The sequence below is a fragment of the Hoplias malabaricus genome, chromosome 2 (genome assembly GCF_029633855.1).
Source record: "Hoplias malabaricus isolate fHopMal1 chromosome 2, fHopMal1.hap1, whole genome shotgun sequence".
Taxonomy (NCBI): Eukaryota; Metazoa; Chordata; class Actinopteri; order Characiformes; family Erythrinidae; genus Hoplias; species Hoplias malabaricus.
In genome coordinates, this window is record NC_089801.1 from 84123618 (window position 1) to 84142323 (window position 18706).

Consider the following 18706-nt stretch of genomic DNA (forward strand, 5'->3'; position numbering starts at 1 on the left):
TAAAATCAATCTGTGTCCATTCAACAAACTCATTCGGCTTGTTTCATGACTGATGTCCACATAAAGTTCAGGAAGAAGAAAAGCTGACACAGCGACTGAGTCTGAGATTTTAATGGAAATATAAATATACTTCACCACCCATTAAACCCATGAATTAAACAGGAGAGCAAACTAAACCAGTGAATCTGAGGATCTTCTGACTCTGGCTCCTGAACAGGGAACACAACCTGGCTTCAGTCCTCATTTCTGAAATGAGGAAAGAGAACAATGAGGGTCAGCAATGGTGCTGCAGTTTTCCAATAAAAACCAACCAACCAAAGACTGACTGACCTCAGTAGTTGGTGCAGATGAAGTTGAGCTGCTGGGTCTCAGGCAGACTGACCCACTGCTGTCCTCCACTCGATTCCACCACTCCAGATCTTTCTCCAGAACCACAGTTGTCTGTCCCAGTCCCGTTCCCCGGAGCCCAGTTCTGGTAGCAGATGGACTCTCCACTGACCCAAAACCAGAAGCTGAGGGTGCAGGTGTGACGTAGCCCCAGCCAAACGTGATCAGTGGAGGCTTTCTGAGCCACCTTCATCACCCAGGACTGGACCTCCTCAGAGTGAACTGAGACCAGATCCACATGGTGCTCCCTGCAGTATCTCAGAGCGTCTTTCCAGCTCAGAGTCTGATTCACCAACACCAGTTTATCTGGAGACAACAGGACAGAGGTCAGTGAGAAACAACAAACAGCAATTAATGGGTTTAAAATTGTTAATTAAGCGTATATCATAATTAATCAGCTCATTGTTGAATCAGTGAATCATGACTCACTCTCTAGACAGACGAAGGGGAGCTTGTTGTCACAGATCAGATTAGTCCACTGACCGCCCTTGGTCACTACGGCACACTGCTGCTGCCCATTTGTACCATAATAATCTGGTCCAGACCTCCAGTATCTGAATGAGGAGTTACTCTGATCTGACCACTGCCAGGAGTCGTAGAACAGACCGATCCAGAAATTATCGTTGTTTTGAGATGACTTTGATAAACCCCAGATCTCATCGTTCATCATCTGGTTGCTCACATTGACCAGATCTGTGTAGTGTTCTCTGCAGTAGCTCTGAGCATCAGGCCAGGTCTTTTTGTCATTTATATATATGTATCTCTCAGTTCTGTTTTTTTCTGAAACATTAATTCAGTCAGAATTTACAATTTTTCAGATAATGAAGTGATAGTGCTTTACATGAATCTGAATCTGGGAGTTCTTACCATCATAACACACAAAATGGTGTAGTGTATTACATTGTTCATCATTCCATTTTCCAAGATTTTTCCACATTGTGACGCAGAACTCTTTCCCTCCTTGGTTGTCTGGTTGTCTCTCGTCCCAGTTCCTGTACTCCTCTCCCTCACTGTAGAGACCTTCATCAGCCAGAGACCAGTGCCATCTCCCAGTGTTCCCTCTCTTTAGTCCGATCCACACTGAGCTGGTATTTTTATCTTTGAGAGTCGTGTTCAGGTTCTTCATCTCCTCCATGTTGTTGACGGTGGCCAGATCAGTGTAGTTCTGTCTGCAGTAGCTCTGAGCTTCAGTCCAGGTTTTATTCTCATTCACAAAAACGTACCGATACGAAGTGTATGCAGATACCCCACACACAGCTGTGGAGAACACGAGAAGGACTGATTTGTAGAGAACATTTACAGATGTTTATTGGTGGATGTGTTAAACTCAGAACCAGTTCTAACACTGGATCAGTTCAGAAACTAGTGGCTAATCTCCAAGGAGATGCCCAGGCAGCAACATGTTCTAGGAGCCGAACTTAACCAACACCTAAACGTCTCTTAATGTGGAAATAATAATCAATACTTTATTTGATACAAATACAGCAGAAATGGCATAAAGTACCATATAGTTTTAGTCTCAACAACTAACCCTTAGGCATTCACTCACTCACTCATTCACTCCCTCACTCACACACACACACACACACACTGTCACGCCTTCGTCCTGTCATGTCTGTTGTCCCCGGCCATGTGCTTTTAGCACATGGCTATGTTTTGTTTATATCCTTGTCTCCGCCCTCGTCCCGCCTCCTCGTCCGTGTCATGTGTTAACCCGTCCTCGTTATCTGTCCAGGTGTTTCTCATTTGTGTCTGTATTTAAGCCCTCTTGTGTCACGTCCTGTTTGTCGTACATTTCACATTCACATTCCTCCTTTGTCATGTCGGTCATGTTATCTGTCTGTCTCCGTAGTTTTCCTCGTCGTCGTTTCGTTCCCCAGTCTAGTCTGTCTCTGTCATAGTTTCGTTTCATTTCATTTCGTGTTTTGTTGTTTCCTTTGTATCTTGTATTTGTTTTGCTATATTAAACTGTCCGTGTTTTAGCAAATGCGTCCGCCTCCGTCAGTCCGCTCCGTGATTCCTGACACACACACACAGACACACACACACACACTGACCTGATAACTGGAAGATGATGTAAACCCACTTCAGATCCATTTCTAAAAGTAAATACATGTCTTTATTTACATTTTCCTGAACATCAAAGTGTAAATGTATATTTCACACAGAGAAATAATGTGATTGTTATAAAGTTAATAAACGATGCACATAAAGTAATGTTAGTTGAAATATTTTTCCTGTTTTAGGTTGAAGGCATGTTTCTCTGGTTCTGGACTCGTCTTGGTCTCAGTAGAACTTCTATATTCCACACTTCTTCAGAAAATATCTAGAACGTCTTTATCATCTCAGAGTAATTGAGGGACGTTAACCCACAGAATCCAAAGATATGTTTCAGTGGATTTTGTTCCATTAAACGGGAGAATATTTAATGTAATTTCTATAATTGAACCAGACTATTGCTATAATAACAAACACAACTCCATTGGACCTTAGTGATCATACATTATAATTACTTAGGTATTATCTAGAACCTGCTTAGGTTCTCAGTGTAGTTCAGTGATGTTCCTCAGAGTGATTCTCCAGTTCTTTTGGAGTGTGTACCTCACAGTAACTGGGTCACTATGTAGAACTTTCTCTTTATCCAGTGTCCACTGTGAAAACTAACCCCAGCAGAAGACTGGAGCAGCTTCTTTAGCTCTGAGTTAATGTTAATGAAACATGAATCCTACCTCGGTGTTGGTTCTGTTCTCCTCTCGGTGTCCACTTCTGTCGTCTTCTCTTCTCCCTGTGACTCTGTATCTCTCTCTATCCTCTCTCTCTTAACTCTGAACTCTCTAACCCCTCCTCTGTACGTCACGTATAGGACTGAATTGATCGTCTGTTTCACCTAGACACACTTTACATAAACGTCACTCACCACACGTCAGTTACAACAGCCGACTGTTTATGAAATGTACCTCTTAGGGCCCTGAGGCAGTGCATTTCCATGAGGTTGTGATGCCTCTCCAGCTCCAGTGTTAGTGCTCAATAAATAAAAAATAGCCTTTATTTATTTTCCATTAATGGATTAGTGTTTTAATAGTTTTTTTCAAATAAACATTGGCTGCTTGTGTTGTAATAAAGTCTAACTTGACTCTGAAAGCAGAGGAAGTTGTTTAAGAAAATTAGACCCTGATGTCATCAGCAGCTGCTCTGCTCTGAGATCATTTGCATATGTTCATTTACCAGCGCAGACACACACTGTAAATGTGACCCATTATTTAGTTCAACAAATTATGGCAACAAAGTGACACATAATATAAATGAGTAGATTTTAATTTTCAAAATGTAGTTTAACAGTTATTGAATAAATGAATTAAATTTAAGCAAAAAATATGCTTAATATTTGTTAATAAATGTACAACTAAAATGTGTTGGATTCAGTAATACATGCCTACTTATGAATTAACATAGCTCAAAGATATTGAGTAATTACCAATTAATTTCACAAGAAAATTAATTAATATTGACTAAATGTTTGCGTAAAATGAATTAATATTTACTAAATATTGTGGTAATATTTTTAAAATTTACTTAATAGTTGGAAAAAAATGACTTACATTTACTAAATATCTCCATAAAAATACTTTGGACTTAGAAAATAAATATATTATATAAACTCATAGTTAAGCACTTTCTTGCATAAATCAACACAATTACATTGCAAGTCCTATTTGTCTGTACCTAAGTGAAATGTGCAAATTCAAATTTTATAAACTGACAGAACTTCATATCTACTGAAAAATAGTCACTTTTGTAGCCATAACTTTTTTTTTTCTTTTGTAATCTACCAAACGTGTTCTTTGTGTCATGTTTGAGTCCATAGATTAATATGCATAATACCAGGTAAACATTTATTTATGCAACAAATACAGAACAGGGATCACAGGCACAATTTTTGGGTGGATATGAGGCAAAATCAAAACATTTAAATTACAACAATACTTTGAGACTGCACTTTTTTTTAAAGAAATATTTATTTTAACATAAAGAAGAAACAGTCTTTGCCTGTATCACATAAAAATGAATACAATAAAAGCTTTATATTACTTCAACCGGTGAGATTTTGTTATTTGAAGTTGAACAGTAACAATTGTGATTAACTCATCTAACTTGGACACATTCACATTAAACAAAGCCTTGTAGATAACAGTTCAACAATATCCATTCACCATACAAGTGTCCTTTTTTTAAGTCAGGAGCTTGTTCTTGAGGCAGTTCACTTTTGAAGACAGCCTTGAACAGACAAGCTCAAGGAATACTTTCTGGAACACTTTAAATGTGTACTGGATCTCCTTGGGATAGGCAAGATCCACTGCATATGCCAACCCAGCAAGCAGAGAGCAAGCTCTTGGAAAATTACTCAAATCAGAGAGAACCTTCAAAACCTCTACCACGATTCCAATATCTTCAAGGCCATCTGATGGTTCTGTCATGATTTTGTATATTTTCAATGTTTGTACAACAAGACCCTGCGACACAGCATCTTCAACAGTATCCTAAAAAAGCAAGTATATTGTACAGCAAGATCAAGGTGCAAATTGAAAATGTGTACAATTCTTTCCAACCCACTATACAAGAAAACCATTGACTTTTCACAAAACATGCTTCAGACTGCTCCTTTTTTGCAGAGTCAGTTACATTGCTAAAAAGTGGTGGGCATGACAATCCCAATTTTATAACTGTAAACTTTTTGTAAACATGTTCTGTTTTAACATATGCTTCTACTTATTTCACACTCTCTTAAGAAATGATCAACAGATTCCCCAAGGTACACTATCAAACAGCGAAGAACCAGATCCCTGGTATTGTTCAGGCTAGGATTGTTTGGAGCCTGAAATAAAGACAAAAATAATCATAGTTCTCCTGAATTGCATGTCACTATTGCATTTTGCATTCTACAGTAAATGTGAAAGATACCAGCACACAACAGCTACATAAATGCAGCATGATCATCTTCAAAGTATGAAGTTTAAAAGAATGTTCAGTGGAAATTTATCAACTTGTCAAACACGTTGGTCAAACTAAGAGTCCATGACCAGTAGGAAAAATCCCACATTTACCAGCAGCCAAATGAGTGTAGAGAAGCTCTTTAAAATGTTAAACTATTTTTGTAGTGTAGATTTAAGTAATACATATATGTAATAATATATGAGCAAACAGAGAAACTGAAGAATACCTTGAGTAGAATGGCCTGCAATCTCAAGCCAACAGTCCCACCCTTGGAATGGAATAAGGCCAGGGTACTCATCCAGCTTGGACATGAACTTTGATTCAAGGTGCACCATTGTGATTCTGTGAAACTCATCCTGAAGCTGAAAGACAAACAATAAAAACTGCATTAAAGCCTCAAATAGAACAAGTACATATATATTGCATTTACATATGAATATAAAATATAAATATTACATTTTTAGACCAAGAAAAAAATCCAATTGCAATTATCATTCCTATGTTTTTATGAGCTGTGATTGCTTAGTGTCTAAGGTCTGGCTTAAATTATTTGACTATACAGCATGGTAATGCCTAGTATACTGAAATCTTCAATATTCCTCACATGCTGTTTCAAAGAATGTTATAAAAATTCCTATTATAACCTGTATTATATTACTGATTCAGAAACTTGGACAATATAGATGATTTACAATAGTTGATGGGACATATTCTGAATGTAAGAGATAAATATTAAAAAACAGCAATGCAGTCCTTAAACATGGACGAGAAATACATCTTATCAGCTTGCACTTGAACTCACATGAGATGCCTCAAAGAGAGCGGGCCATCTGGCTTTAATGTCCTCTATGCTGGGTGAAAAATTAACGAGGTCATGTCTTCTGTGTGCAAATGTTCTGGCCATTTTTTCTTTTACCAATTTGTCATTGTCCTGTTTCTTTAATCCAGTGAACAACTGAATCATCTCTTGTTCTTGACTTTCTTTATTTTCACTTGCTGGGTAAGGGGGCAGATAATTTATCTCTGATTTTCGGGGCTTTTTATTTTCTTCGCAGATTTTTGGTCAGCAGGCCTCTTGTTTTTCACTGCATTGCACATCACCTCAGGAACACCAAATCTTCTGAGTTTAGTGCGATAGTTGGCCATCTTGTATTTGACACTTTGTTGCCAGCCAAAGTTGCCTGAGAAGGAGCCGGGTTCCTTCAGACAAGGATACTTGTTTACAAGTGCCTCAGCATCATCACTTATTTGTGCACTTGATGGATAGGCTGTATCTGTATATGCAGTTTCTGCCAATTTCTGAAGTTTGTCTGTCTTGACCTTTGAAGTGGTTAGAAGTGTTCCATCTTTCTTGTAGTCCTCAGTGGCTCTTTCAAGGCACATTTCAGTTTAATATGAAAACTGTGGAATGGGGAACTGCTTTGGCCATTGTTGACATCGTTCTGTTGTGCTTCGCCTAGGCAGAATAATGGTGTCCTGGCTGGAATACGATTCAGCAGACAATTCTGAAATTGATGCAGTTGACACACATGATTGAGAGGCACAGTCAGTTGACTGTTGACCAGAGGTACTGCTGAAACTTTCATCAGCTGGAAACAGGGTAAGAGTAATGGGGGCAGTTTGAACAACCTTTATGGTGTCTTTGTGTTTAATTTGGTCTCCACTGTAAAGAGTAAAGTAGTCTTTAACTTCTGTGCCCAAATACTGAAGACTGAACTCATCAGATGTTCCAAAGTTCTCCTTTACAGCTGTTTGCAGCTCCTCCACAGTGGGTGGGATTCCCAGTGGAAGGATCAGCTTTTCAATCCGGTCATCAAGTATTACTCTGAGCTTTGCCTCCATCTCTGACAACCTGGCAACAATGTAAATAGACATAAGTTAAAAAATATCCCAAGCAGAAGGGTATAGATGAGACCAGACAGACAGTGAATAATGTGATGAAGAGCCTGCAAAATCCTTTCAGAATATTTCAATTTAGTGCTCAACTATAATCAGGTTGCCCTATACTTATATATCATTAAATTTAAGACCAAGCAGGAAACAAAGTGTGAGAATGTACATATGCTGAAATGTATAAAATAATAAAAAAAATTGACAGCTATTTATATTATTTTATAACTTTATCAATGATGTAAGATAAAGCAATGAAATGCTTGCCATACATAATGTATTATTTATTTACTTTTTAAATTAATACTGCAGTGGGCTGCAATAGAAAAGTGAGATGTAAATGTAAATTTACCTAAAAAGGACAACAAATGTGACATTTCAGTGTTACCAAGCGTTTCCCTTGCACACTGTATGCAGCCAAGGGGTACACATCACTGAGGTTCTGCTGATCCAAGATAATCAATTTGCCTGAGTACTCCACTTGAAAAGATCTTAGATGCTCTTCATACCAGGCAGAAAGTAACTTTACAATGAAACATACACCATTGCTCAAAATGGCTATCTGAATAATCTCAGCAAAGTCAGGCAGTCCTCCAGTAGAGCCATAAGACAAGATCATCCCAACGGTATACTTGGTTCCATAGTAGGTGACAGTCTTGGCTAGCTGCACACTCAACAGAAGTGGTGACTTACCCCTTACAGCTTGCTGTATGTCTGAATGCAGCACATCTAAAGGCATTACAGATACTTTTGTGACACACATGACTGGTTTTCTCTCATCTGTATGCATGTGGTATGCCATCATCATCTGACATCTTGTAGAATCCAACAACACGTTTCTGAAGTTTTTAGTGTTTAAGCCTTACAACTTGCTTAAAAACATGTGTTTGGCTTCAAAGCGGATTGTACATACACCAACCAGAGGGCCATATTTTTCTGTCAATGCAGGAAACAATTGTCTGTTCAGGAAAATCTTCTAAGAACCTGTCACGATGTTCAGATATTTTAAAGTCAAGATGTGCATTACTTTCAGCTGTGTGAACAGGGGCTACCACCAATTCAACTATGTCTTTTAAAATCAGAAGAACCTGCCATGCAGAATCATTCTCAGGTACCAGTGAACCAAGAATAAGTGGCAACAGCCATATTATGGCCCAATTTTCATGTGCCTTTCCACCTATTGTTTTACAACAAGTGTCGTTTTGTGGGATTGCTTGAGGGCTGTTGACTTTGTCTGAATCTTTGTAGGGAAAATGTGTAATTAAGGTATTGAGCACCATCAAATTAAAGTACTTCTTCTTGGCAAAACTCTGAAAACACAATGCAAGCTCCCTTGGGACTATGACTTCAAAAAGGTCATGAAGTATATCTGGTGGGTACCCAGAAACAAAGTGAAAGTGAATCAATTTTTCAGTCAGGGGATATGATCGCTTTACTCCAAAATAATGTGCTAAATCTGGATTTTCTCTGACAGTTTGCACATGCAAAATATGGTCCTCCTTTGTCCGAGGTGGAAACAATCCAGTCCGTAATTCGTGTGTCTGGTACTCTGAAGAATGTCCAAGACAATATCTACAAACATACAGCCCAGTAAAAATCTCAACTAGTCCACTAATTGAATGTGCACCTACATTATCAGCCACAACACAGTGCACAGTCACAATGTTGAATTAACTATTTGTTACAATGGCAAGAGATGCAGATGATGAAATGAATTGAAGGTCTTCAACCAAGGCATCAATGCACTTCACTGAAGCATTATACATACATTCTAGTTTCAGCAGAAGAAAGGCAAGACTTTGAAGAACTGTGTATGATGCACTTTTTGGATCACTATCTGAACTTGTTCCCTCACTAACACTGGCCTCTGGTTCAGAAGAATCATCAATAGTTTGATTATGATGACTCTCAAATACACCTTGCTTGAAATGGCTCAATGAATATGACTTTGGTTTTCTGCTTTTGTGTTTCAGAAATGTATTGTTTATGTTTCTCCAAAAGTCACATCGTTCAAATACACAAGACACCGTTTCATGGTTTTTCAGATGATTTCCAATATGCAGAATGTAGTCCTTCTCTGTAGGACAAAAAGCAGTGCAAACTAAACACTTGAAAGTAGTGATGATTCCTGGCCATAGACTTTTATCTCCTGCGTGATATCTGGACAGATGTGTGCAAAGGGCACTCTAAGTTTTAAATGTGCAAGGACAACTATCATATAGACATGGCTGGGTTTGTTCATGACCAAATGTTGCATGTTGTACTCTGTAATGCTTTAGTAGATTCCCCATTGTAGTAGACACAGATCTGCAGATGTTACACTGCCACCTCATAAGCCAAATCCTAAGATATTAAAAAACATTTTTTAGTATTTATTGGGATACACAATATGTTAAAAGGGAGTATATAATTTGACATTAAATAATGCTCTCTTTATTGTCTATTATTGTAAGACAAGAAAAGCTTGTGTATGAGAAACGTGACCATTTTTTAAAAATATATTCTGCTGCTTTCATTTCATATTCAAATTTAAGCTACAGGTTTTGAACATCATTTCTTTACAAATTTTTTACGTGCATGTATTTCAAATGAGACATCAAAACATCATATTTTGTATAAAATTATACATACCTGTCTGATCAATTTCTGTAAAATTGAACATGCCCCTGCAACAAGAATATGTTTAACGCAGCAATAAAAACACACACCAATAATGGACGCTAAATGTATTTAACCAATATGGTCTCTTTAACAAAAGTTAATAAAACTTTGAAGCAGCAATAGCATGTCACTTAGCCACTGTGACTAAATACTCTGAGCTCCGTGCAGATTTCCCACACCTAAACCTAAATTAAAAATGTACAACTATTAATCTTTTCGGAGAGAAAACTAATTACTAATGTGTGTGAGGAGATTCGCATTTACTGAACCTCTATTGTCTGTCGACCCTGTAGAGCCCCTCTGTCATGCCTCTCTATCTAGGAACTTCTAAAACCCACCTATTCTCTTTACTGATTGGCTTTCAATACATCAATCAAATTTAAGAGTAATCTGAATGGTCAACTTTAACAGCAGACCATCGGGCAAATGGCACAAAGAGAAAAGAATATTGGGAAATGGATTTAACACTTAGCATGAAAACAAAGAGCGATATAAATAAAAGAAAATATTTTATGTATTCCTACACACTATTATGAGAAAATGCAGTCGGATATATTGAGTAATATTGAGTATTGCATATGCTAACATATTTAGTGTTAGCTAATTTTTTTTTTTCATATACAGATGGACCATTGCCTCTGATTTCACAGTGTGCACTTTCCTCTAATTTGATTAATTATGCATTCAAACGCCACTCAGTGTGTTAAAAAGTCAGAGTAAGCTAGCTACTCTAAATGATAGACTGAACATCATGAATAGATATGAAATTACATTCAAACTACTGAAAGCACAACACCAGCCACTTAAAGCTGTATTCACGATTGTAAAAAAAAAAAAAACATTTAATTGAAAATATATTTCCTCACCATCTGCTAGCTCTCCAGTCTGTGTGCTTGAAACTGGTCTTTTGTTTATTAAGTGCCGTGTCTTTACATGAGTATATAAACTGTCCGGTATGCTTTCTCTCTCTGCTTTTGCTAGAGGCATCTAGAGTTTTTTAGACAACGGAAAGAACCCCAAACATTGAAAAGCCTGACACAAAAAGAAGATTGATCTATCCCTGCTCTGTGCTTTTGCTGTTTCATATCATTTAAGGTGGAAATGTCTCCAAACTCTGGAGACGGCTGCATTACTGCTAAAAAACTAAAGTGCTAAAAACAAAACAACTCCATTTACAAATGAGTTACACACATCGAATAAAAGCTTACAGACAATTTAAATGTCATTTGTGTACAACACAATCGTCACCCCCCGCCTTCCCCCTCAAACATACTGTTCCACATTTTAAAAAAATACCCGCGGAGCAAGGAACTGTTTCCACAAAATATAGACGTTCCCTTTAAGAGCACTTCCAAAAAACAAATGATTTTAGATTAAAATAGCACATATTTTTTGTAAAGGAGAGAAGAAAAATGTTATAGTTTTTAAACAAAAATGTCATGTAAACTTTGACCAAAAAAATGCATTTCTAAAACTTATGACATGTAAAATGTTATATTAATAAAATTTATTTTCACGAAAATAAATAAAAAGCTCTCAGCTTTGAGAAATCCGAGGACGTTCAGAACTCCAGAATGTTGGTAGTCATGAGGTGTAAAATGGTGTAAGTGTATGATGATTAAAAAGAAAGACCTCCTAATGAGTAAAACCAATTAATTTTTCTGGATCTTTGGAATTACTGAAAAATATGAATACATTCTAACAGTAAATATTATTCAGACAAAATTGTGTAAATTCTAATTAGTACTTCATTTAAATTTGTTAAATTTAGCTCAATTTGATTTCAAACTACAGAAAGTATTTTTATTATGTGTAACTCCTTACTAGTACTTTACTAAATATTAATTATTATTACTAACCCTAACCCCAGTCCCGCTTTTTACAGTGCAGTAGTGACCACCTGGTTATGTCCAGCAGAACTAAATAAATGTCCATATGTCCACAGTGTCCAAAGGTAAGGACAGCTTTTATAGTTAGTGAGGTCTACTTCTTTAAGGTTCACCCATTATTTTCTATAGAAAAGCAGTGACTGGTAGAATGGGAGTCTCTGGAGCAGCTGCAAATGAGGCTGAGACCACCAGGTCAGAGCCAACTGTGTGAATGTATGAATGTTGTAAATGAATGTGGGTGAATCTGTTGATTTCACACTCAGTGCCAGAGTTTCATAAGATTCCGCTGTAATTACCCAGTGTATGATGTGTGTTCAGAGGTTGGCAGTAATTGACCTACTGTTGGAGAAGAATGTGGATGAATCTGATAATTGTGGATAAGTGTAAAGGTGACTCTGATAATTCTGGGTGAATCTAGTGAATGTGAACAAACTTTATGAATGCGTGATCAGTGCCAAAATTTCCTAAGATTCCTCTGTAATTAACAGCTATAGGATGTGACTTCAGAGACTGAAAATTAATAATCTACCATTTGCTGAAACTCTCGTTTCTATGATATTGCCCTTGTGTTTGAGACACGCAGACCCTCCGGTAGACAACCCATGAGGGTCTAATTCTTGTTTGAGATGTGTCTGTGTGTGTGTGTGTGTGTGTGAGAGAGAGAGAGAGAGAGAGAGAGAGAGAGAGAGACATTAATGAATACAGACATGTGATCAGGTCCTTAAACAAACTATTATCCCAAAACACACACACACACGCCATTCATTAGAGAGTATATACACTGACTGAGTAACCCTACCCCTTTTGATTTTACCAAAATGTCTTACATATGACACCTATAACAAAGACAAGTAGAAGGCACATTGAAATTCAGAATTTACAACTGACATTTTCCTTTCTTTGTCTGTTGTTCCTAGCGTAACTCAATTGTTCTATGGAGGTGAATTATTTATTTTAATGAAGACAAGTTAAAGAAATGAATTACAATCAAAACACCATTCAAATTCAAATAGTATATGGTACTTATTTAAGAATTAGCTGCAAAAACAGTGTACAGATTTCCAAAAGACAATAAAAATAGATAAAAAAACACAATGTTAATAATGAAAGACTCTTGCTTCCAGCATCAAACTTTAGTTTGATCACAATCACAGAAATTTTAGAGTGTTTACACACAGACTGTTTCATTATCCTTTAGATCCATTAGATATTACTCAGGAAAATCCATTCTGTTCAGGTTCAACATAAACAATAACAAATTTACCTTGTGATGTTCAATAATGTTTTAATAGTTTTTATAGCTAATGCACCTCATGTTGCACTGAACGCATTTTAAAACAAAGGCAAACACACACCAATCTGAGTCGCTATTCTTTCACTTGCCCCACAAATCGAGGAAAATGTAACACGCTGTAAATGACCGTGTCACGCTCCATTATGTGTTAACACTTTATTTGAGGCTCTGAGCTCTTTCTGGAGCTTCTTTGTCTCAACTCACCCACAGACGCCATCATGGTTCGTGCTGAAGAATGCATCACATCAGTGACAGTGGGTTGCTGCCTGAGGAGGTGCAGGATTAAAGTAGACACACTGAGGGGTGTGGTGCATGTTTAAAATGTAGAAACCCCTGGGTCTAGAGCAGGAGTACACTCTGTTATTCATCATGAAAGTTTTGAGATTTATTTTAAAATCAATCTGTGTCCATTCAACAAACTCATTCGGCTAGTTTCATGACTGATGTCCACAGAAATTTCAGGAAGAAGAAAAGCTGACACAGCGACTGAGTCTGAGATTATAATGGAAATATAAATATACTTCACCCCCCATTAAACCCATGAATTAATAAGCAAACTAAACCAGTGAATCTGAGGATCTTCTGACTCTGGCTCCTGAACAGGGAACACAACCTGGCTTCAGTCTTCGTTTCTGAAAAGAGGAAAGAGAACAATGAGGGTCAGCAATGGTGCTGCAGTTTTCCAATAAAAACCAACCAACCAAAGACTGACTGACCTCAGTAGTTGGTGCAGATAAAGTTGAGTTTCTGGGTCTCAGGAAGACTGATCCACGGCTGTTCTCCACGTGATTCTACCCCTCTACATCTCTCTTCAGAACCACAGACTTCTCCCCCGGTCCTGTTCCCTGGAGCCCAGTTCTGGTAGCAGATGGACTCTCCATTAATCCAGAACCAGACATCAAAGATGGAGGAGTGACGTAGTCCCAGCCGAACGTGATCAGTGGAGGCTTTCTTAGCCACCTCCATCACCCAGGACTGGACCTCCTCAGAGTGAACTGTCGGTATGGTTCTCCTTGCAGTATCTCAGAGCGTCTGTCCAGGTAATTCTCAGATACACCAACACCAGTTTATCTGGACACAACAGGACAGAGGTCAGTGAGAAACAACAGACAGTTTTTAATGAGTTTAAAATTGTTAATTAAGTGTATTTTATAATTCATCATCTCATTGTTGAATCAGTGAATCATGACTCACTCTCTTGACAGACGAAGGGGAGCTTGATGTCACAGGTCAGATTAGTCCACTGACCGTCCTCGGTCACTACGGCACACTGCTGCTGTCCATTTTTACCATATTTATCTGGTCCAGACCTCCAGTATCGGAATGAGGAGTTACTCTGATCTGACCACTGCCAGGAGTCGTTGAACAGACCGATCCAGACATCATTCCATTGAGATAAACCCCGGATCTCATCGTTCATTGTCTGGTTCCTCGCAGTGACCAGATCTGTGTAGCGTTCTTTGCAGTAGCTCTGAGCATAAGGCCAGGTCTTTGTCTCATTCACAAATATATATTTGTGAGTGCTGTTCTTTTCTGAAACATTAATTCAGTCAGAATTTACAATATACCAGATCTGTTTCATGAAGAGGTTATTCTATACATGAATCTGTTTCTGAGAGTTCTTACCGTAATAACACACAAAAGGGTGTAGTTTTGTCACAGCTCTCATCATTCCATTTTCCAGGATTTTTCCTCATTGTCACAGTACTCTATCCCTCCATTGTTGTCTGGTTGTCTCTCGTCCCAGTTCCTGTACTCCTCTCCCTCACTGTAGAGACCTCCATCAGCCAGAGACCACAGCCATCTCCCAGTGTTCCCTCTGTTTAGACCGATCCACACTGAGCTGGTAGTTTTATGTTTGAGAGTCATGTTCAGGTTCTTCATCTCCTCCATGTTGTTGACGGTGGCCAGATCAGTGTAGTTCTGTCTGCAGTAGCTCTGAGCTTCAGTCCAGGTTTTAGCTTCATTCACAAAAATGTACCGATACGAAGTGTATGCAGATACCCCACACACAGCTGTGGAGAACACGAGAAGGACTGATTTGTAGAGATCATTTACAGATATTTATTGGTGGATGTGTTAAACTCAGAACCAGTTCTAACACTGGATCAGTTCAGAAACTAGTGGCTAATCTCCAAGTAGATGCCCAGGCAGCAACATGTTCTAGGAGCTGAACTTAACCAACACCTAAAAGTCTCTTAATGTGGAAATAATAATCAATACTTTATTTAATACAAATACAGCAGAAATGGCATAAAGTACCATATAGTTTTAGTCTCAACAATTAACCCTTAGACATTCACTCACTCACTCACACACACACACACACACACACACTGACCTGATAACTGGAAGATGATGGAAACCCACTTCAGATCCATTTCTAAAAGTAAATACATGTCTTTATTTACATTTTCCTGAACATCAAAGTGTAAATGTATATTTCACACAGAGAAATAATGTGATTGTTATAAAGTTAATAAACGATGCACATAAAGTAATGTTAGTTGAAATATTTTTCCTGTTTTAGGTTGAAGGCATGATTCTCTGGTTCTGGACTCGTCTTGGTCTCAGTAGAACTTCTATATTCCACACTTCTTCAGAAAATATCTAGAACGTCTTTATCATCTCAGAGTAATTGAGGGACGTTAACCCACAGAATCCAAAGATATGTTTCAGTGGATTTTGTTCCATTAAACGGGAGAATATTTAAATGTAATTTCTATAATTGAACCAGACTATTGCTATAATAACAAACACAACTCCATTGGACCTTAGTGATCATACATTATAATTACTCAGGTATTATCTAGAACCTGCTTAGGTTCTCAGTGTAGTTCAGTGATGTTCCTCAGAGTGATTCTCCAGTTCTTTTGGAGTGTGTACCTCACAGTAACTGGGTCACTATGTAGACATTTCTCTTTATCCAGTGTCCACTATGAAAACTAACCCCAGCAGAAGACTGGAGCAGCTTCTTTAGCTCTGAGTTAATGTTAATGAAACATGAATCCTACCTCGGTGTTGGTTCTGTTCTCCTCTCGGCGTCCACTTCTGTCGTCTTCTCTTCTCCCTGTGACTCTGTATCTCTCTCTATCCTCTCTCTCTTATCTCTGACCTCTCTAACTCCTCCTCTGTACCTCACGTATAGGACTGAATTGATCGTCTGTTTCACCTAGACACACTTTACATAAACATCACTCACCACACGTCAGTCACAACTGCCGACTGTTTATGAAATGTACCTCTTAGGGCCCTGAGACAGTGCATTTCCATGAGGTTGTGATGCCTCTCCAGCACCAGTGTTAGTGCTCAATAAATAAAATATAGCCTTTATTTATTTTCTATTAAAGGTGTAGTGTTTTAATAGTTTTTTTCAGATAAACATTGGATGCTTGTGTTGTAATAAAATCTAACGTGACTCTGTGAAAGCAGAGGAAGTAGTTTATGAAAATTAGACCCTGATGTTATCAGCAGCTGCTCTGCTCTGAGATCATTTGCATATGTTCATTTACCAGTGCAGACACAGTAGTGACCACCTGGTTATGTCCAGCAGAACTAAATAAATGTCCCAATGTCCACAATGTCCAAAATGCCCTGAACAAAGAATTTTTTATATAAAATTTTTAACCAGAGCCTCTTTGTTTTGACTCTCACTCACAGTAACACATGCAAAACAAGACAGTCACAGACAGTCACCCGGAGGAAACCTACACAGACAGAGAGAACACACCACACTCCTCACAGACAGTCACCCGGAGGAAACCTACACAGACACAGGGAGAACACACCACACTCCTCACAGACAGTCACCCGGAGGAAACCCACGCAGACACAGAGAGAACACACCACACTCCTCACAGACAGTCACCCGGAGGAAACCTACACAGATAGAGAGAACACACCACACTCCTCACAGACAGTCACCCGGAGGAAACCTACACAGACAGAGAGAACACACCACACTCCTCACAGACAGTCACCCAGAGGAAACCTACACAGACACAGGGAGAACACACCACACTCCTCACAGACAGTCACCCGGAGGAAACCCACGCAGACACAGAGAGAACACACCACACTCCTCACAGACAGTCACCCGGAGGAAACCTACACAGACAGAGAGAACACACCACACTCCTCACAGACAGTCACCCGGAGGAAACCTACACAGACAGAGAGAACACACCACACTCCTCACAGACAGTCACCCGGAGGAAACCTACACAGACACAGAGAGAACACACCACACTCCTCACAGACAGTCACCCGGAGGAAACCCACGCAGACACAGGGAGAACACACCACACTCCTCACAGACAGTCACCCGGAGGAAATCCACGCAGACACAGGGAGAACACACCACACTCCTCACAGACAGTCACCCGGAGGAAATGCAGATTTAATGGTCTCATCTGATTTATTAAAGTACTAATTAAGAAACAACAGGTTTTATGTTGATCAAAATGATTGACTATATACAAAACAGCAGGGAAACACAAAGAACAGTGCCATACAAATGTTAGAAATATATTATTAAACAGAAGTAAACAAGGACATCTGCGGCCAATCACGTTGGGCCTAGACGAGAGGAGACACTCTGAAAATCCGATCTGGATTGTGGACCACGGGACCCCAGCTCCGGCTGCAGATGGTAAGTAGAAGGCGAAGTTTAACATGCTCACAGTCGGCTGCTCTTTGGTTTCTACATGCTGTCTCCAGATAGAGCCTGGTTCCCATGGTCTGTGCGAGACTCCACGTCCGGTGTCGTCGTCGGAGAAATAGAATGTGGATCATACACTGAACTGGACTTTCACAGAGAGGCACCCGGGGGATAGGAGCAACTCACATGGCCACACTTAAAGGTAACATCATTGACTTTCAGTCATTGATAAATTTACTTATAAACAACATAAAATTAATTTTAATTATTACAGCCCAGAAAACATTGCCTACAATTTAAGCAAAATGAAAATAAATCTCATGAATCGTTATGGTCCTTTGCTGATTTATTTAAAGACTTTTTCACACATGAGCATTTTTATGATAATTAATGTGACTGATTATATAAAAGACAAAGTAAAAATAGCAAAATATGTTATATATGTTATAAATGTGCTATAAAATTGTTATTAAAGTGTTATAAAATAGCTATCAGTTAAGTGGGGTCCCACCCTCTCTGAGTGTTTGAAAAATGCACATTGGTGCATTAAGACACAGAAATCAAAGAGGTACACAGTTTTAATCACCTATAAATCACAAGAAAAGCCAGAGAAACCAACCAAGAGTTCTTCCACCCATCGACAAAAAAAATAGTTGGACCCAGAAGGAAGCAGCCGACAGGAATGAGACTTGGTGAGTAGGTTTGACATCCTGAGACCTGAGAATGTTGCAGGTTTGATTCAGGTTTCTGTCCGTGCTGCCGTACATGTGACGTAAGTGAGGACTGGCCTTATCCCCGTACCTGACTGACTGTAAGAGGTCATGCCATTGTTGCGATTTCTATTGAGACTTGTGCTGTACAATTGGTCTCAACGTTTGCAAAGGAAGTCTGCCTCTGAGAAGTGTACAAAAACAATTTGAGCAGCTGGAAGAG

General features: G+C 38.7%; 1 protein-coding gene across 1 annotated transcript; it reads right to left on the minus strand.

Moving 5' to 3' along the window:
• Positions 1 to 331: 331 nt before the first annotated feature.
• LOC136678814 (macrophage mannose receptor 1-like) lies at positions 332 to 7221 on the minus strand. Its single transcript, XM_066656962.1, has 5 exons — positions 7009 to 7221; positions 5606 to 5741; positions 1255 to 1644; positions 913 to 1167; positions 332 to 693 (listed from the first exon to the last, which is right to left on the minus strand). Exons 1-5 carry the CDS (start codon positions 7219 to 7221, stop codon positions 332 to 334), a joined length of 1356 nt encoding a protein of 451 aa, XP_066513059.1.
• Between the last annotated feature and the right edge of the window lie 11485 nt (positions 7222 to 18706).

Excerpts from the sequence above, each read along its gene's own strand:
- LOC136678814 (XM_066656962.1), bottom strand. The coding sequence starts at position 7,221 with ATGGAGGCAAAGCTCAGAGTAATACTTGATGACCGGATTGAAAAGCTG. Across the intron at positions 5,742-7,008 it reads AACACAAAGACACCATAAAG|CTTCAGGATGAGTTTCACAG; the intron begins GTTGTTCAAACT and ends TTTGTCTTTCAG. Across the intron at positions 1,168-1,254 it reads CCATTTTGTGTGTTATGATG|AAAAAAACAGAACTGAGAGA; the intron begins GTAAGAACTCCC and ends TTAATGTTTCAG.